General features: G+C 42.3%; 1 protein-coding gene across 1 annotated transcript; it reads right to left on the bottom strand.

Moving 5' to 3' along the window:
- Positions 1–688: 688 nt before the first annotated feature.
- LOC133011409 (protein diaphanous homolog 1) lies at positions 689–21305 on the bottom strand. Its single transcript, XM_061079141.1, has 10 exons — positions 21167–21305; positions 20915–21009; positions 20203–20304; positions 19687–19926; positions 18718–18847; positions 18425–18549; positions 18123–18287; positions 17588–17720; positions 13542–13631; positions 689–3022 (listed from the first exon to the last, which is right to left on the bottom strand). Exons 1-10 carry the CDS (start codon positions 21303–21305, stop codon positions 2835–2837), a joined length of 1407 nt encoding a protein of 468 aa, XP_060935124.1. The 3' UTR covers positions 689–2834.
- Between the last annotated feature and the right edge of the window lie 362 nt (positions 21306–21667).

Here is a 21667-nt window from a genome sequence, read left to right as displayed (position 1 = left end):
TAAACTCGGCCACCAACACTGTGACGATACAATGATCCACGCTCTGGCCCCGAGTTAATTTTCTTTCCTAGACAGACTGTATATTATTGCAAATCACAAAAAACACAAATAGAAACTGAGGCCAAACTATGATGTTGTTGTTGCTGCTGAAATGCAGTCAGCTGAGTTTCTACATATTTATATGTTAACAGACAGTGAGGTGGTGAGAAGGGGAAGAACAGCAACATGAGGGTGTAAACAGAAAATGAGAAAAGAAGTGACACATGATGAAAAACAGAATAAAGGCATCAACTGTTCTCCATCTCTCAAATACACACACACACTGTTTAAATGTCCTGGTGAGGGATCATGTTGTAAACAGGCAATCAATGCTGGAAAATGTCTGTGGAAAGCCTTGAGCCATAGAAGTGGCTGGAAATTGTCTGTAAAAATAACTAATTCCACTGTTTATTCATTCTTCTGCTGCCTTTTGGCAATAAAACGATGGTTTCAAAGAACGCAGCGACTGTCTGGTATTTCACTGCACAATGTGTTTACATGAGAGAGGGAAAAAGAGAGAGAGCGAAGAAGAGAGAGAGATATTTAGTAAATGCATGAAAACGACTGAGCAGCCGTGTCTTCTCACTAACACACCAGCAACATCCGTGAGACACATCCAATGTGACACAACAATAAAACAAGCAAATCGTTCACTTTCTTGAGACATTTTTAATAAGTTTTGTGTAGCAAACAGAACGACTATGTGCATTATTCTGTGTACATAGGGAAATCTCGGAGAAAACAATCAAATACGTTAAAACAATCAACTGTAAAAATTCACATAGAAAATATTCTCTTAAAAAAAAGAATTTAAGAGCAAAAGGAATGACTAAAATTTAAAAAAAGAAGCAGAAAATATTCCAGTGATGTTGTGATATCTTTTCATTGTCTCTCTCTGGTTTTAAGCTAATACATATTTTGTACTTAAGAGAGGTTGCAGTGGTCTATGGGGTTTTGCACCCAATTATAATCAGTGACTAAAGCACGAGAGTCAGAACAAAGATTTCTCCTCCTGCTGTTCTTAAAGAAGCTCATTTATTTTGATATGTTAAGTGCCAGTTCCTCCAGACATTCAGATATATATGGAAATATCATGTTATCACTTAGGGTGTTGCGATTTTTAAAAATTCCTAAAAGTCGGAACTTCTGCAGCTATCGAGCTTGTCCTTCGGCAACACCACACACTGATCTCGGGTCAGCGGGTTGATAAGGATCACTTAAGTCGGCCCAGTGGTTTTTTTTATGTCCTGAGGTTGGCTGGGCGAGAGAGTGCACGCTACACTATTGTGTTTGCATAGGAATAAATATTGTGTGGAGCAGCTGACATCACCTCTCAGGATTCCTGTCAGATATTACACCGCAGCATCATGGCAACATGTCTGCTGCCGCCTGCTGAATACCAGGGGAAGCAAGGCCAGACTTTCAGCAACTTCTGCTGCAGTTCAGTGGGAGGGGAGAAGGGCGAACGAACACACCAACACACACACGCGCACACACACACATACTTGTCTCAGCAGTTTTTGGGCAGTTTTCCAGTGTGCTATATCCTCAGCAGAACGACCACAAAGCTGTTTGTGAAACCTAACATTTATGACAGCATGGTCGGTACCGTACAGTAATTACAGATGGCAACACTCACGCGCACTCAAGCCTACATGCACAAACACAGACACTTGTATGGAGTCGATCGTACACACAAGGCTAAATATAGGCGGCTTATGCTTCTGACACACACACAGTCATTCTCATACACGCACACACAGGCATGCAAACTGCTCAGACTAGGTTTTGTACGGAAACACCCTTTTTAAAGTTTTTTTGGTTTAAGTGACTGTGAAAGAACTTTCTCCCCTAACTTACCTTAACTTCACCGTGTAGGTTTAAGAGAACATTAATGTTCGTGGATGTAAAGTTTTCTTTAACGTTGTGTGCATTTGTGGCAACACATCTAAGACATGTTTATGTAAATTAATCCTCCACATCCCAACTCAAACATGCAAACCAAACCAAAACGCACCCGGGTGACGACTGCTGTCTGATTGGTCCACACACCACCGTGGTGCTAACTGTGACAGGACAAAACCAGGAAGGGAATTGACAAGACTGGATTTCTATTGGTTGGCACTTTTTCATCAACAATACAGCAAAAATGATTAACATTTACAAACAGTAACATACAGTATATTATGTAGATGTAACACAGTTTGTTGTTTGTAAAAAAAGAGAAAATTATAAATCAAAAAGCGCAAAACTGCTTGTGGCTGAAACATCCAGAGAAAACTATGAAGCACCTGCAGGATGTTGCCAAATTCCAGACGTTCCCAATCTTAATTTGGAATTTGGACATAACCAAGACACAATGGGTGGATCCCTCCTGAGTTAAGTCTTTGGAATTTCTAAAGATGCCCTTTGATGAACGACGGGTGAAGTGAAAGACGCAGAAATACAGAGAAAGGGAAACAGGAAAAAAAATACATAAACAGATATGTGCACGTGCTGAAAAAAGCAAATGAATATTATCATGACAATGGCAAAGATCGAAAGGTTGATGAGGGACATCCAAGATCTGAGGTGAGAGCCCCGCCCTCATCCTCTGCTTCTCTCCGTCCTCACAGAAGACACAGACAGCGCTACCCATAAAGATGCTCCTGTTGAGACAAAGGTCAGAAAAACACAGGCCTTGTTTTCCCTGTAAGATAATCTCAGATTGATGTTGGCCCGTTGGAATGCCTCAGAAATATATCTTTGTCTGAACATCACCCTCTCAGTGACTAAAGACATTCTGCATGTGTTGTCTAATTAGAGCGAGTGGGAGCAGCCTCCAGTAACTCCTCTAGCGACTCTGCTCCTTCTAGTTTGGGCTCCTCTTTCTCCTCGGTCTTGCTCTTCTTTGCCGGCACTTTACTGAACGAAGGCGTGTCCTCCTGCATCAGCTCTTTGGCCAGGATGTTGGTCACTGCATTTCCAGCTCGTCGGTGGTTGGCTGAGGAAGAGAAAGACAGAGTGAGACACGCAAAATAAGACGTGACGATAAGTTACAGAAATAGTTGATCACAACAAATCCATACAGGTAGGTCAATGCATGCCATGAAGTCTCATATCTGATGCACGTGCAAAAAAAGACTTGCTTGCTTCAGGCTTGTCGGTTAAACAAACAGCATCACTTCAATTTGTTAACACACACGAGGCTGCGCACACTCTGTGAGCAAGTGTGAGCCTCTGAGGATATTATAAGCTGCTTTCAGACATGCAATGAACTCTGGGAGATCTCCTGAGACTATCTGGAGGGGTCGTATTCGGACATTCTCCAGAGTTTCTCCTGCCAGGCACCTAGTAAAAACTCTGGAAAGATGTCTGAGTGACCCCATGTGAGAACACAGCGGATAGTGCCTGGAGGATTCCCCCCCGAGCAAGTGGGCACACAGAGTACTAATAGGTCAGGATGAAAAAGAGGTGTCATACAGATAGAAGACACCATCTTGGAAAGACAATGTAGATGCAAGTGTAACCTAGGTCTCATGACTTCAAAATAATTTAAAAAATTTCCGGCACTATAAATATCCGGGTCAAGAGGCGCACTTCCTCTTTGCTGGCTGAGCAGTGCGAAGGTGAGTTGTGTTCTCTGTATTGTATAGGAGTAGTATAGCGTGGTGCTAGTTAGCCTGTGTGTGTGTTGACTCACACACAGGCTTAGCTTAATGCTAACAATGCTAACGAACCCCCTTTGGGGAATCAATGATCAATGAGTGATGTTTGTGTGTATATTTACTTGCAATTGTGTTGTACTTTGATTGAATGTTTTGTTCTTTGTTAAGTCATTTATTTTATAATGAACAGTTAACCTTAGTCAAAGGTTTGTATGATTTAAATGTAACTGACTTTTTTTGGACTTATTCTTTTTTTTCCCTCAATGCTCTTTGCTGGCTGAGCAGTGCGAAGTGCGAAGTTCGGAGCTACCGGACCAAACTGATCACCTCAGGTCAGGTTTTTACCCCCCACCTTTTTGTGTTGTTGAGAAAAATAAAAAATAATAAAAACTTATATTTAAAAGCACCCTTTGTCTCTGTCTTGGTATTCACACTAAGGGCTCCAACCGAACCTTATAGTCCACATGTTACACAAGACTTTTGGTCAGATGTGTGTATAATTGAACATAAAAACACAAATCACGTGGTCGTGAATGTGCGTGAATCAGATTGATATCTGGGGCAATTCACTGCTATAGTCAGATCAGACCTACGTATGAGCTTGACGAAAAGATCAGGAAAAGAGAAACGAAACAAATGGAATAAGAAAAGTAGAACTGGAGAAAGTGAGTTTGTTAAAGTAAGGAGGGAAGGAAAAGGAGAAGGCAGAGGCTGAAACACCATGAAGAGTTGGATGATTCATTCTGTGGGAGGATTAAAACTGCAGCGAAGAATGAAAATGAGGCAAACATAGATGGAGAGACGGAGGGAGAGGAGGACTGAGCCGTGAGGAATGACAGGAATAAGTAGTGGGAGAGATCACAGGGGAACAGTGGATGTGGTGAAGAGAGATTAGAGATGCACAGGGAGGGAGGAAGAGAGAGAGAGAGAGAGAAACAGTGCGATGGATTATGCCCTGAAGATGCTGTCGTTTTTTATTCTTCTACCTGTTTACCGCTACATCCTCTTCCGCCACACACACACTAGCTTTTACCTTTCATTCCCTCACTCTACCCCTTCCCACTCTTATCATCCTGCTGTGTGGGAGGACAGCTGTGCGGCAGCGGCCATTTTGAATTATATAGGTCAGTGGGAGATTGTGTTTGTGTGTTTGCTGTTATTTTAAGAGCTCCTCGCTCCTCAAGCAGAAGATGCTCTGAATTAAATGTTAAAAAAAAGTTTAGTATCATTAACACAGATAGAATGTGTTCCTGCCGACTGAAGAAAAAAACAACATCACGATGCAAACCAATAGAAAGACACATGCAAATGAACCATGGGAGCAGACGTGACGCATGGTTCTGATGGACGACAAAAAACAACACACACATAACACACATAGCCCGACACACAGTTACCGAGCAGGTCTCCAGAATGAGCTCTGACAAAGACACAATTGAGTCTGGGGAGAGAGAGAAGGAGAAGGAGGATCATGTTCACAGGTGACTTGTCTCGGTTCTATGTGAGGCTCAGCTGGACTGATCAGCACAGACAGCTGGGGTGTCAAACTATCACCTCCACCTCTTTCCTCTGAGAGAGAGAGACAGAGGAGGAGAGACGCAGATTTCTCCCCATCATCAACACCCACACTTGGGAACGCTTTCTCTCTTTCTCAGTCTCCTCTCACATGCGTCCATATCTATTTCCGTACCCGTTCCAAAGCTCCTCTCCCTCACTCATAAACTTATTAATTAGAAATTATGCAATTGACCCAAAAACAGAGAGAGAGAGAGCGCATGTACGCGTGTGTGCCAGCGTGGGTGTTGCTCTACATGTATTTGCGCTGTGCCGAGCGTGTCCTAAAAAAATCCAACCCTGCAGAGAAAAGCTCTTGAAAAGGCCGTCAACCCAGCTCCTCTCCTCTCTCTCTCCCTCCCTCTCTCTTGAGGGAGAAGACATTGAGGAGGATAAGAGTCAGGATCAGAGGGTTGTGTTGGAAGCAGCATGGGAAAAAGATGAGGTGAGACAGAAACCTGCAGATTAACGTCATGACAGGAAAATGTCTTTCTATATTTAAATATATAGTTAAAATACAGGAAACTCACACAGCCTCAGGAGAGGATACATTACGCAACAAACAGCTCAGAAAGTATTAACAGAATATATTACATTGGTAACACATGAGTCAAAGAAAAAATTAAAACGATTATGTTCTGTACTTGTGTCCTATTATTATATAACAAACAGTTTATCTATGTGCAGCACCTTCTCTATCAAACATCAACTACACACCCTCAGTACAACCATCAGGGGGCAATATGGGGTTCAGTGTCTTGCCAAAGGACACCTTGGAGGAGCCAGGGATCGAACCACCAACCTTCTAGTTAGTGGACGATCCACTCTACCTTTACCTGCCCTTGGAGGGTTTGATCTAAGTCTAAGCCCATTCATTTGTAATATTTATAAATCGGTCAATTGTGATATATACATACATTTATCCTTCAAGTAATAGAAGGCACCCAAAATCAGCCAGGACACTTGAGTATTTAGTGTTTCTCAAAACAGAAGTTAATATGGCATCTGCTGGAAGAAGTAAGAAAAATATAGACCATAAGCAGAATCATCTTTGGAGGAATAACATTGGTGGCATAACCTTTAAACTTTCAGAGGTGATTGACGCAGTAAAATATCCCAGTGAAGTTTTAATTATTTAGAGGGGCCCTTGACCAATTTTTGTGTGGCTCTGAAAGGAGCTATTTAAAGCCTAAGAACATAACCATGATGATGAGACGTAAGATCCATTGTTAAAAGACTCTTTTTAGGTCTGTTTACCGGCGTGCGTAAGAGTGAATGAGTGAGTTTAAAGACCGAGAGTCGATCAGGGTTACAAAGAGTGTAGTTAAAATATCATCTGTAACAAATTACACACCAGGAGACTGCATAATGACTGCCTGCTGACGGAAAGAACGCTTTGTTGTTACAGTGTACGTGCGCTGCCCTTAAGAGGGGAAAACACAGAAACATGGAGAAGCGTGAGGAGGGAAATAGCAAGAGTAGAGCTGTTTGTTAAAAGACAAGATTGTTACTTCAATGCTGAAGAATATAGAGAATGCTCAGCTCTGCTCTGATCACAGATTATAACAGATACCTAATGACAGTGAAGTCAGCATGGTGTGAACTGTGTATGACGAGGAAGCAGCCGTGTTCACACTCCGCAGCAGTCACGTGATGGTGGCAGTGCCTCCACTAGCATGATGGTGTGTTTGCAGATGGAGGCTAGAGCTTCATCAGTGTCTCCGGCTAAGCGGAGACTCATATCGCCCTCTTCAGGCTACACCAGGGAACACACTGCTGCTGCTCTGCACTAGAGGACTGTGGGAAAGAGTGACGTCATCTAGCACAACTAGAGGCTTGTGTCTCTGGGTAAATACTGATGGGCAAGAATAAACTTCACAGTATGTCACTGTGTGCTAAATTGGCACATATATACGTGGTGTGATGGTCTGAATGATCTCTGTGAAGAGGAAGCACAGGACAACATCTCTTCTTCATGAATGGTTGATTGATGAGTGCTCTCCTATTGGTCTGAATTAGCTCTGTTGTCTGTGCGCGCGCAAGTGTGTGTGTGGACATCTGTGAAAGCACAGATCTTTGTAGGGGTCTTTTTCTTTTTTGTAAGAGCAGACTGTCTGCAGAGGCAGCGTGTGCCTCTATTGTTGCTAACCCCCATTTATCTCCCCCACCCTTTCCTTTGACTGCTGCTTTGTCAACTTGTTGCTACTGTGATTGGTTGTTTGAGCGAGGGTCAGGACCCAGCAGATGTGTCTATAGTGAGCGTTTAGACGCGTCATTCCTTCACTTCAATTGCTTTTAGAACACAAACACATGAATCAGCCAAATGTAGCCAAGCTGACAAGTATGGATTCATAAAAAAGGACATGAAGAGACATTGAGATCAGAATCTAAAGCTAAAAATGTTATAGTGTTTTCCAAAATATGCAAGGTTGTCTGTGCTCTGGAACGTAATCTGCGTGTTTGCGTGTGTATTGGTATGCAAACGTCATTCATGTTGGTCTTTGTATTGGCATGCAGGCATCTGTCTGTGTGTGTCTGTGTAGGGGGGGCTAGACAGACGGTGGGTAGACAGCTGAGGGTCCCCCGTGCCATCTATTTATTCTATACAACCAGCACAAACACACACAGTGGACTGAGGTGCAGGTCAAAGGTGGGAGCCTCTGCAGCCTCGTGACTTTTGTGTTCAGTCACACTGCTGTGACACAATGAGCATGACACCACACTCAGTGAGCCCTCAGTCGGCTTTTAACAGCAAGCTGGTGACGTCTGCAGTCGCCACAGCTGTGATGGGCTGAGGACAAAGAGGAGGGACACACTTCACGTAATAAAGACCATTCCATGCACAATGGCAATCAAGAGCCCCACAGGGGGAAAAAGTTAAATAAAACGATGTATGTGATTTAATAGAAAATGTTGCTTGTGTTTTGAAGGCAGTCATACATATAGTAGCAGTAATCATGCAAATATCTCATCATGGTTTGAGTAAATTAATTTCTTCTGTATAATAAAATGTAATGTCAGATGTTAGGGCATCTTGAATGACTCAGGATGTGAGTTTCAATCTGACATACTATGAGTAGGGTTATTAAGGTGTATAATTAAGACCCAGATTATAAGCATTAGTTTGTATAAGGTAAACTTTCACCTTAACACTAACATTATTTCCACTTAATACTTCACCTAGCTTACACCGCGTTCCACATTATTATGCAAATTGGATATAAGGGTCAAAAACATTCATTTTTTAGTTTTTGAATTAAACTCATGGATGGTATTGTATCTCAGGGCTATTTGGATGATTGAAATCAATCTCAGACACCTGTGATAATTAGTTTGCCAGGTGAGCCCAATCAAAGGAAAACTACTTAAGAAGGATGTTCCACATTATTAAGCAAGCTACATGTTTCAGGCAAAATGGGGAAGAAAAAGGATCTCTCTGCTGCTGAAAAGCAGCAAATAGTGCAATACCTTGGTCAAGGTATCACAACATTGGATATTTCCAAAAGAATTGCGCGTGATCATCGGACGGTGAAGAAATTTGTCACTGATTCACATCACAAGCGGGTTCGTTCAGACAAAGGCAAAAAAAGGAAGATTTCTGCCAAACAAATTCGTAGGGTTAAGAGAGCAGCCACTAAAATGCCATTGAATAGCAGCAAACAGGTGTTTGAAGCCGCTGGTGCCTCTGGAGTCTCGCGAACTTCAAGATGAAGGATGCTCAAGAGGTTTGCAAGTGTCCTTAAACCAAGCTCACAAGCAAAAAAGGTTGCAGTGGGCTCAGGACTACATGAAGACTAAGTTCCAAACTGTTTTGTTTACGGATGAGTGCCGTGCAACCCTTGATGGTCCTGATGGATGGAGTAGAGGATGGTTGTTGAATGGCCACCATGTCCCAACAAGGCTGAGACGTCAACAACGAGGTGGCGGAGTCATGTTTTGGGCCAGAATCATGGGGAGAGAGCTGGTCGGCCCCTTCAGGGTCCCTTGACGGTGTGAAAATGACCCCGGCAAAGTACGTAGAGTTTCTGACTGACCACTTTATTCCGTGGTACAAAAAGAAGAACCGTGCCTTCCGAAGCAAAATCATATTCATGCATGACTATGCACCATCTCATGCTGCAAAGAATACCTCTGGGGCATTGGCTGCTATGGGCATAAAAGGAGAGAAACTCATGGTGTGGCCCCCATCTTCCCCTGACCTTAACCCTATTGAGAACCTTTGGAGCATCCTCAAGCAAAATATCTATGTGGGTGGAAGGCAGTTCACATCCAAGCAGGTGCTCTGGGAGGCTATTATGGCATCCTGCAAAGACATTAAAGCAGAAACTATCAAAGAACTCACAAGTTCAATGGATGCAAGAATTGTGAAGGTGATATCAAAGAAGGGGTCCTATGTTGACATGTAACTTGACCTGTTAAGATGTTTTTGATTAAAACTTTTTTTGATTTCAGTAAATATGACCTCTTAATGCTGCAAATTCAACAAATGACAATTTTTAGTTCTTTACAACCTATAAAATATCTTGAAACTCAGAAACTCAGCATAATAATTTGGAACACTGCATTTTGAGTTTTTTATTTTTGAAAAAAATACTGTTATCATTGGGAGGTTTGTTCAATAAAATTTGAATTATACTCTAACAGTTGATGACTTGAAAAATATACTGACTGGCTGTGCATTACTATTTAGGAAAATCTGAGCAAAGTGTAATCTGCATAATAATGTGGAACGTGGTGTAAATGCAAACCGAATTAGCTTATGACATGCATTAAATGATGAATAAATAAGTAAACCGGCACTAGTACCTGTTTTTCATGTGCAAGGGAATTATATTGGAATATCAGGAAACTGAACCTTCTGTTTTAACAAATTACTTCATTTTGATTTAATAGTTTATTTTCCTTGTTTGCCACCACTTCTGTTTATTAATAAATCATTCAATTGGATGAACCTGCGTTTTGCATGTGTAGTGCGATTATGTGACATCTGATCAATAGATGATCAATGAGGAGCAATGAGCAACTGGTTTAACTGGCGTTAGTGCTGGTGACATTATCCCTTACAATCATTGAATGGCAAGATGAGAAACCTATATTACCCAAAACTATATTACTATATGACCAGCTTCAAATTTTTTTTAATGATAGAAAAGCTAAGTACATCTTTTCCATAAAATTGTATCCTCAAAGATTCCAGAACATTAGTCACATTTAACCACAGCTGTGTTATTGTACTGTGTTATGTTATTATACAACAGAGGTGGGGGAACGTCTGATGTCCGGGCCACTAACAGCCCACATGACTCAAATACAAAGAACATATCATAAAATAGCAGAACATTTCCTTCAGGTTACTCCTTCTGTCTGTTTGTCTTTCAGGTCACAGTTATGGTGACTGAAACACACACTTAGTTGTTAAGTGTCATAGCTGACAAACATCATGGTGACTGCACAAAACTAATAGTAGATGTGGGATGTTATGTTTTACAAGGGAGGGAGAAACCAGTGGGCCAAGTTTACGAGGAAGCTATCGAACTGATGAAAAGGGGAAACCGTGAGTGTCATCACAGCTGAAAACATGCAACTAAAAACTTAGATGAATTAAGGACAAACGCTGATTAAAGTTAATTATCTTTGGCAGACTTTGGTGCCAAACAAGAACCTTTTAAAAGACTGCGTGTTAATATTCTGACAGAGATGATTGCGTGGTGTTGTGTTGAGTTAGCTAGTTAAGCAGTGAAGAAGCTGAAAACTAATTCAGAAGGTGAATTTGTGGAGGAGCCTTTCTGTCGCTGTAAAGCTGCTGCAACATTCAAAGTTGTTCAATTCAACAATTGTAATGGTCCTCGTGAGTAAGAAGATTCCTCAGCTCGGCTATAAAACAAGCACAGAACAAATTAAAAGATAACTTTTCTCCAGATCTAATTCTCTTTATCCACTTTACTACCCTGTATGAGCCACATTTTATTGATGTTCTACATATAATGGAGCAAACAGTCCAAATACTCTCCCTGTGTACGTGAGCTGGATAGAGCAGTGGTTTCCAGCCTGCTGACTGAGGCTGCCTGTCGCCGACCTGGTGCATATCTATCAGTTGATCCAAAGTCAGGATGTGTCTCCTCCTACTTCGGCTTTACTTAATTGAGACTCAAACAAACATGCACAGTCACAAGCACCAAGACCCCCTCCTATTGTGTGGGTGAAAGACTTGAAGCCCTTCCTGGCTGGAAGAAGCAGAGCTGGCAACTCTAAAGGAATGGCCTTTAAACATTAGAGAAGAAAATATAAACTTCTGACACATCTGAGATTGCCAACAAAATTCCACCGTGGTTTCACAAGCTTCTAATGAGCCAAGGAAAACACTAAACTTGGGCAGAAGAAAAACAGGGATGAAAAGGCTGTGGAGGAGAGCAGACTGGAGGAGGTAGTGAGCAGAAATGTGATACATACGGCCACTTTCCTACCACAGACCAGCATGAGTAGGGAGGAAGGCTCGCGCTCCCTTTCTCTGTCTCACACACACATGTTCAGGTATTTCCTGTTAGGAGTGTGAGGTGGCCAAACAGTATAACGGGTGACTGACTGAGCCCTCAAATGGGCCCCCTTCTTAGTAATAGAGTTCTCCTTCCTCTGCTCCCTCCTCTTACTGTTCTCTGACTCAGTTTACTGGTGACGAGTCTGAGCCTTTTGTACTAACAACTGTTAACTGGAATAATTTATCAGTGTGGCACAAGCCCTCTTTTACTGGGATGGAAAATTACAAAAGATAGAAAACAAGCTGGAGGGACAGAAATAAAGCAAGACACAGAGCAAGAGAGAAAGCAAGAAATAAATCAGGCAAGAGAAAAGACGGACAGCAAGCAGGCGAGAGAGGAAATATAAAAGCCAGCGAGAATGAAAGCAAGAAAGAAAAAAAGCATTCTATCCTTCAGTTATTCCACTCTGGATCACTGCTTCACATCTGGCTTCTATTGACGGAGGGATTGGGTTGCACACACTCTTCCCCAACTTCTCTTATGTGTGAATATGTAACCCACACACATGTATGTGAATACACACACACACAAGTCAAAAAGAGTTAATGGATATGGGACTTCTTCTTTCCCACTCTTATGGTTCCACATGAGTTCCCTAACCCAAGGAATCATGTTCCATACATCCGAACAGCTCACATGACCTCATTTTCATCTGCTTAGTCACATCTACTAAATGTGGCTTCTTTTTTTTTTTTAAACTAAAAGGGGAGAGAGAAAAACTGTCCAGTCTCCAATAAATGCAGCTGGATTTAGCAGAGGAAGTAACTTAACGGATAATGGCCTTTCTCTATGAGCTGACAAACTGAATTTTATTGACTGCTAGGGGTAGGATGAGTATGTTTTGAAAAAGTTTTTATTCACAGATAAATTAAAATGTTGAATAATTGTGATTCAACAGATTCTTAAGTCACTTTATCATGAGCTGTGGATTCAAACCTTTCGAGAAAACTATGTGAAACAGGTTTGTATTACTTCCATACTCAGGGTATGTGCACGGGTGATTTCCAGTTTTTCACATCACACTTGTGTAAGTTTTATATCAGACCATGATGGACTTCCCTCTATGTCTTACTAACTATGACATAGTTTATCTAATTAAGGCAAACACTGCAGTAGTATGGGGTGTAGCCTTGAGGTCAAACTCTCTCCTTCACCATGAAATGAATTAAAAAATGGACTCAGACTCATAGCTTCAAACTTTCGAATGAAGTATCAATTATAAAAACAGATTTTTGAGAGGGGGACTTCATATGAAATATGTGTTGTCTCACTCAGTGATCTCACTTCCTTCCTTTTTTCTTCCCACACTGGTTTACCCTCCTTGGCTCAACATTCATAATTCTCTTATATGTTCCTATATTGCGACCACACCCTCATCAGTCGCTCCCCTTGTAAGTATCTCGCTGCCCACACTAACCCGTGGCACTCTCCCCTCTTCTCTTGTTGTTATACCAGCTCCTAGTAGAAATGGATTTGAGGCATGCTAACCATGGTCAGCGAATACCTACCGCAACCCTCTGAGCCATGAAACATGTGGTACAGAGACAGTAAAACAAGCATATCTGCTGCTGTGCCTGGACAGAAATATAGAGACATCGAGGAAGAGGAAGAAATTGGTCTCATATGGTACATGTGTTTCAGGACAGTGCGCATGCCATAAATGTGCATAAAGAATTACCTGAGATCTGTAAATCAAGTGAGACATGACAGTTTGAAACATCCACATGTTTGGTGGGGATCTACAATTCTGCTTCTGTATGTGTACCTGCTTGCCGGGGTCCTCTCTTTCTCCTGAAAGCAGCACCAGACTGCAGCGCCTCCAACAGGCCATCCATGATACCAGTTTCATCACCCTCTGTAAACAGCAACAAAACATGAAATCAGGAATGCATCATCAACCACAAGAATAATCAACACGCACACTACCGTCTCTGACGTACACACACATTCTCTATCCCTCCCACACAGCAGTGATTGGTGTTTTGTTTTTTTTATTCCTCCACACATATCTAGCAGACACACTAACACACATGCAGGCAGGAGTTCATTTACCAGCCACGTGGCCACTTGAGCAAATGAGCTATATTAACCCAGATAGGCAGTGACCTAGCTCAGCTAGCGTCACTGCCAGGGGGCTAAACATTAAACTACAACACACAAACACACCCTTATTGGAAACACAAAGACTATACCTGCACATAAACATTCAAATGCTATGGAATAAGACTGTAGCTTACAGATGCAAGGCTCCTTACATCTCCGTGGGTGTGCAAGTACAGTTTGTATGGGTGGCCTCGTTGTTTGTGTGCTTGTTTACATCAATATTCTCTGCACAGCCTCAGTGGCTGGTGGCCTTAAATCAGGAGTGGGGGCTAAACCAAGGGAGGGGGGTACTCCATGGTAATGCTGCTGTGTGAGTGTTGTCATGATTGTTTTGTGGGCAAGATTCAGTGGCACAGCTCAGCGCTCAGGCAGATGGTTTTAATTATTTCTATTTGAAGCTGAAACAGGCCGAGGGGGCAGTGGGGCTGGGGGTTAAAGGTTTATGTCGTCGCCTCCCAACCCCCAAACACAAATACACACACACACACACACTGTTTAATCCTGCAGTAAGCCATGAAGCAGATGGCCAGTGGTCTTGCCTGTCACGTCAGAGAAAGTCTCTCAGACATTCACAGGGCCCTTGCACAGCTCACATACACCCCTCAATGTCCACGTCCTGGAACTGCATACACACTTTAAATTGATGTAGGCCACGTTTTCCGCCTTCTGGGGAAACACATCTGGCACATTTCCTCTTACACTAATCACATGGTTGGCTTAAACCACGAGTGGAAGCACAGAGACACACAAACCTATTTGTGAAAATGTACCTTAGGCAGTAGAGGGACCACACAATGACCCGGCTGTGTATAAAACAGACTTCTTGTTGACCGACTGAACTCCCGACTAAAACTAGAAAGTCCCGGAGCCTTAGTACTCTCCGACCTTATGCAGTTCTATTTTGTTTTTATGAGACTGTGGTCGAGAGCAACAGTATTCGATAGAAAACATTTATGAGTGTTCTTACATCAAAGAAAGGTTTTACAGAATTTGGTTTGTTAGCACCTAGTTATCGTTTAAATAATGGTGAGGGGAGGCACTTGTTGATAATCATGTGCTTTTGTTAAATCACATGATTTTTCTGTGGACCTGACATTTAAACACTAGCTTATTATTGACAATTTATACAAAATCAGGGTTGAACTGGCTTCACTCAGTGCAACAATGCACACCACACACACACACGCCGTGACACAAACAGCAAGGTTTTGCCTGAAGGAAGACAGAACATAAGGCAAATGAATTAGTTTAATAGCATTAGATCATGAGCTGTGGAAGATGTCTCTGTGGAGCCAATCTATGGCACACACACCGAACACACATGGACACACACACACACACACACAGAGGAGGGTAGAATGTTGTGTGGAGCAATAGCACCCCTAACGGTTGTTCACACAGTAGCAGATGAGAACATGGATAAAGAAATGACAGAGAAGAGAGGTGGAGAAACAACGTAAATAAAATAGAAAAAATAATGGAATAAAAACAATTAAAGATAATGTACATGGAGAAGGAATGACAGCGTTCAAATTAGTCTTGGGGCAGATTTTGCTTCTCTCTTATATGACATGATTGTGCCTCTCCTACAGTCAGCGGGGGTGGGACATCAGGCCATCCTGGCTCATCCCATGTGATCCCTCTCTCACCATGTGCCTTTCTCCTGCTCCCTCGCCTCCTTCTTTTCTGAGAGATGACAACACAGTATAATCCCAAAGAGAGCATCTGCTGACCTACCCTCCTCCCTCCCTTTACCATCCCCCTCACTACCACCTCGCTTGCTTTCTGAGTGGAGCACAAGCACTCCTGGTGGCCATTCCCATACCAGCAGCTGCATGGGTGTGTAAATCACACATGCACACACCCCCACAGTCATAGGAAAAGACAGCCTCAGACCATCTTTTACAGACAGTGCTGACACCTAGCTGTGGAAATAAGGAATAGTTGGTTTCCAAACAGCTTTGGCACATGTCCAAAGATAAAATATGTAACAAACAGGAATGGATTTTTACATTATGGTGGTAAGAAATAGTCATCAGATCAAATTAGAGCAAAGATTTTACTTTAACCACAGATGGTGACTGTGGACCTTTGGGTGTGGCATCTGCCAGTCTCACACACTGAATCCTGAATCCTCCATGTTACCAAGAACAATGTGAGTAAAAGCTCTTATTAAAAAACAATCTCAGGTTCTAAATCGATGATGTATAACAGAAGGACTGTTTATTCACAATAACCATCATCACATGCTTAGCAAATGTGAGCCCCTGCTGAGTGGAGCGTCTGTGCGTCTGTCTGACTCACACAGGAATGACAGGGCCACAAACTGCAAACACACACTGACCTTGCAGGGTTTAGCCAACAACTGGGACATTATGTTTACTCATTCTGAGAGTTCATGAGATAGCAATGGTATGTGAGTGGATAAGTGGGAGCCAGGGAACCAGTGGAGATTTTTCAGCATGCGAGAGACTGGCTGCTGAAAACAACCATTGTGTAAAAAGCCACCCAGTATAAAGGTCATAAACAAATACGGAACAAAGAACAGGTGTGTGTAGGGCAGATTTGCGTGTGGGTGTTGAATGACTCGAGGCAACAGGGGCAGTCAAATATACCACCTGTATGTAAATGATCCCACGAGTCCGCACACACACACACACACACACACACACACTCATCTTTGAAGCACTATTATGTTCCATTCGCACATGCCCCTAGGGACATAAACATGAAATTTGACTATCTTACTTTCTATCAGAAACTGTCTACCCCGACACTGAGGGAAAATATTCCAAGTGGGTTGCTGTGTCTTTAAGTGCCCTTTAAATGAACGGCCGACAGAGTGGGAGGGAAAGGGAAAAAAACAAGAGGGAGTGATGGAACAAAAGTAAGAAAGAGAGGAGAGGAGAAGCCAGCTGGAACATGGAGCAGTAGGAGAAAGGCCAGAAAGACTTTTATTAAAAAGGGTTCAAAAAACACACACACACACACAATTTGGCCAACGCAACATTTCTCTAACACAAACCCTGACTGGGAAAAAGACACGGGGGCTCTAGCAAATTTTGACTGTGGAGTCCCAGGAGAATTTGAGTGGAGCCACAGAAAAGAGGAATGTTCTGAAACTAGGTCAGAGTCAGAGAAAAGGGGGAAAAAGTGCCTGAGCAAAAATGTCTGCGAGGGAGGATTTGAGTTTTAACTGTGTGTATACGGGGATGAGTGTGCGATAACGTGTGTCTGTTACACATGACAATGTACCGCAAGCGTTTTACAAAGTATAACAGCATCTCATAGAGAGGAAGAAACGTGTTTTGGGGTGATAAAGAGATTTAGCCATCCTTTCAGTTCTCTTTAATGGAGGCAAATCCCCTTTTTCCACCAGGAGTGAAAAGAGGTCAAGCAGTTGCCTGCGTACCCTTTGTTTGCCTCCTCCTCACTTTATGTGGAGTTTCCTTGTCATGTGTTTACTTCAAAACAAGAGTCATCAACATTAGATTAACTCCGGTCTATAAATACTGATGGGTTGCTCTTTCACTCACACAGACACACACACACAAACCCACACACACACACATATATTCCACAAAAGTGTGGACTCTGACTGCCCCCAACTGGAGTCTGAGGGAAATACAAAATGAAAAGATGTGGAGCGAGTCGCTCTTTCTTTCAGTCACATATGCAGGTAAAGAAATATGATCCAGAAATCGTGACCTGTGTTGATGTCGGGGAGCTTGTTCCTTTTCAGTTTCTCCTCCTTCTCCTTCTCTGCTTTTTCCCGAGCCAGCTTGGCCTTCCTTATCTTCTCCTCAGCCTCCCTCCTCTTCTGATTCTCCTTTACCGCTTGCTGTCCAGGAGAGAAATTGAGAAGGAGAAAATATACATGAAGTAAGATGGATTTGTTGGATGTTTTTGTGTGTTAACAAAACTTAAATCCACTTCAGTGGATGGCAGTTATCCATAATAACTGGTAAAACAAGTTACTTCCATAGGGGGACCTCCCAAAGGCACATTTACAGCTGACGTATAAACTGACAATATAATGGAGTCACTCCCTTTCATTATTGTGTCAATACAAACAGGTGCACCGGCTGCTGTTTTATCCCATCAGGGTTTGACATTATCTTTCATTGACTTTTTCTTCCCCAACTCCATGTGTGTGAGCCTTTGCACTGTATGCACAACAATGTTTTTGAGTGTGGTCAGGAAACAATGAAAACCACACCATCCCAATTTTGAACTCACTCACCTGGAACATGTTCTTAAAGTTGTTGAGTTCCCCGAAGAATTCCTCTGCAGACATTTTTCTCGGGTCAAAGACAAAATAGTCTCCCAGGTCAGAATATTGCTTCTCCATATTCTTATGCATCAGATCCAGCTTCTCATATTGCTCATGGGCACTGACCACAAAACTGTGGAGACACTGTGTTAAGGAACAAGGAACCTCTATCTCTTTGTGTTAATTAAGAGGGCATACAAATGGAATCTCATGATGTATTGGAATTGTACATAAACACATTCTATTAAATTTGAAACAGAATAAGAGGATATAGACATCTTCTCCGCAAAATGGTCGTGGTCATTTTGTGGAGGAGGGAAGGTTTCCAGAGCCTTCTCCAGGTTCTTGATCTGACGGCCCATCTGTTCTATGCTCCTCTGAATCGTCTCTGCAGAAACTGTTGGGGACAGGAGGGAAATGTCAATGTCCAATCAGATGGACATAGTACATGTCTTTTTCATTTGAATAACAGTCCTGTATGATCCATACGAGTGTAAACTCTAGTCATAGTGGATGATACTGTGGGGAAATTAACATATAGAGGTCGGTTAGATGACCCACGTACCTCTGCTGGCCTTTTCCACATGGATGAGCTCGTCTGTAAAGCTCATGATTTCAGGATACTGCTCCTGGCACACATTGGCGAGGAAATGGAGCAGTGTCTGCTTCAGATCAGCTGATTTGGTGTCACGCAGCTGATTGGAAGAGGGATCGATTAAAAAGGGTAGACTGGTGTGGCAATCAATCAAAAGTTATTCAATGTCTGCATGTATGTGCTGTCAGTGTGTTACACTTTCCATATGTGCTATATATGCTTTAAAAGCATTTAGCATTAATGCCCTGTTATCTGAGTGTCTCTTGTCTTTACTACATTAAATACATTAGATTTAATACAGTATAAACCTTTGTTACTGAAGACATTTTAAACTACCACAGCAGGAAAAGTACAGGTGTAAATAATGACATTAAATACTGTCTCATTGGATCGTTATTGCTATCAGGAAGATGCGGCCCTTTCTTTCTGTGACAAGTCAAGATGTCTGCTATAGATTTCTTGTTGCTACACAAAGTTTAGCCGTTTTCAGACATGAACATTGCCTTTCACATATGGAGAAAGCCGCAGAAGATGCACCGGGTCGGACATTCAGAACAACAGGAAAATCTCCGGAGGATTCAGGTGAGAAACCCTAACCCTCACATTTAGCCCCCCTGGACAATTTCAGGAGGATATCAGGAGTTCATGTCTGGATAGCATCAGTGTACTAATGAACGGACTATGGTGTCACCTGTACCTGTGTATTTGTATATGGATATTTGTAATATTACTTAGCTAGACACTATTGAAAAGGCGAAGGGGAAACCCCTACATGTTATTGTCTACATACACATCTCCCAGTAGATCTCCCCTGACCACTTGCTATAAAACTGAATCATATGGCATGTCCACACTTGACCTCAGGAAATAACACAATAGGTAAGAGTAAAGGCTGGTTTTCACTTTGTGTGTATATTGAATGGCTACACCTCCTATTACCTTGCACAGGTATGAGATGGAGAAGCCGAATGCCTTTCCATTGCGAGAGCCAGAGTTCATGTAGTTCCCAAGGAGGAGGATGATCTCTAGCAGCGTGGAGAAGTTCTTGCTCTGCCTGAGCTCCTCGCACGCTGCCGTCACAGACACCACATCCGGCTTGATGTTGTTCAGCTGCTCCTCAAACTGCAGCTTGAACAGGATGGCCTCGAGACGTGGCATCAGTTTCTTCACGGAGGACATCTGCAGAGAGTGAGGGAAGGCGGGGGGGGCTTCATCCATTACTCACACCTTCCACAGTTGAACAAGGCAGTCTGTGTTCAACAGGCAGTTTTTTAATATAGCGACAACTGCATGACTATCTCACTCGCTCAGCATTTTTCATGCCTCATTTGTCATCCCACTGATTTCCTCGCTGCTTTGGGGCAAGTCACATTCAAGTCAGCTGGCAATTCAAATAATAGCTTTTATACTTGCCGCTTGTTTGTGTGTGTTTTAGGTTTGTGTGTCTCATCTCACCACGACTCCAAACTGTTCAGCCTCAGCCAAGTCTTCGTATTCATCCTTCATCTCTCCCAGGGTACTCAGCTGTTCTGATGTTGGCAGCTGTTTGACCAGGTTCTACATGGTAATAACAGAGAAAACACACAAGATTAAGTGGATATGGAGACACTTGTGTCTATGTCACAAACTTCTCAATGAAAAGAAACATTGGGTCTTCCAACACAGACATTGTCAACTTGTTTGATCGAAATAAACAAATATAGACAACAGCGTACGTTGAAATATAAATAACCAGCTTAACCAAATATAAGTGAAATTACATCTCTCCCCTTAATAAACATTATAATTAAGATGTTTCTGTTATTACTATTTTAGTACCAATCAATTAAATCCTGTTATCTAAACACAAAGATGTGACATCTGCATTAGCCACTTTGCTAAACTCTTTAGCAATTATGCTAATATTGAAACAAGCCTTATGTCCAATTCAATACCATGGCATCAACTACACAAAGTAATGGAAATAAACACTGTGATGAAGCTACTTATTCATCTTAACGGTCAGTACCACAATCATCTGAACTTAAATAATCAAAGATTTCTGCAATGGTGATGGTCACTACTCAAGAATAAGAAATAATGGTGAATTCAAAACAGAATACACTTAATATACTATTCTGCTCATTTGCTTTGTGTACAGACTCTGGAGCAGATCTGAGCTCAGTACCTGAACCAGGGACTCTGTTAGGATCTTCTCATTGACCTCCAGGACGGCATCCTTGATCTGTTCATAGGGGAGACGGAACGATCCCAGGAAAATGGCTGCAAGCATACGAAATTAACAGAACATATTTAAATCCAACTGGAATTTAGTTGAGCGTGCTTTAGAATTTACTTTTCAGTGAAGGAGTTAATTCAATATGCTTGATACTCCCACAAAATTGTTATGAGGATATCAAATGTCAAAGTGTGGACTTACAGAGGTTCTGTGACGTCTTGCCGTCAATAATCTTGAGCTCCTTCACCTTCTTCTTCTGCAGCTGCTTCTTGTCGTCGCCACCATCCTGCTCCTTTTTGGCTGGAGAGGTGGACAAAGAAATGGGAAGGGAGGTGGTCATGTACAGAGAGGGACAGAGGAGACTTTCTTAGAAATTACATATATATATGTGTGACTTTCAGATAACTAGTACAGCTGGCTATGAATAGAAACGATGTCAGACAGAAGGACAGTGGTGAAATCGGTGGGTTCTGTGGATTTGAGCAATGGACAGAGGGCTCATGTGATGGCTATAACAACAGACAGACTTGACTCAGCCTTCACTTTTTTTGCCCTTTCCCAACTGTATGGTGTCACAGAGGTGATGGGATTATTGCATCATTGGCCTTTGGTAAGCCTGAACTACTATGAAATGACTCTAACACTGGAGGAAAGATATCTCTGTGTGTGTGTGTGTGTGTGTGTGTGTGTGTGTGTGTGTGT

This window comes from Limanda limanda, chromosome 10 (genome assembly GCF_963576545.1).
Source record: "Limanda limanda chromosome 10, fLimLim1.1, whole genome shotgun sequence".
In the NCBI taxonomy this organism is placed as follows: domain Eukaryota; kingdom Metazoa; phylum Chordata; class Actinopteri; order Pleuronectiformes; family Pleuronectidae; genus Limanda; species Limanda limanda.
This window is presented reverse-complemented; position numbering and strand designations above follow the sequence as displayed.

What these genes read in the sequence shown, in the direction of transcription:
- LOC133011409 (XM_061079141.1), bottom strand. Translation starts at nt 21,305, where the DNA reads ATGACCACCTCCCTTCCCATTTCTTTGTCCACCTCTCCAGCCAAAAAG. An exon ending in TGTGGAAAAGGCCAGCAGAG is followed by an intron (nt 18,550 to 18,717) that starts GTACGTGGGTCA and finishes TGTCCCCAACAG; the next exon opens with TTTCTGCAGAGACGATTCAG. An exon ending in ATTTTGCGGAGAAGATGTCT is followed by an intron (nt 18,288 to 18,424) that starts ATATCCTCTTAT and finishes CAGTGTCTCCAC; the next exon opens with AGTTTTGTGGTCAGTGCCCA.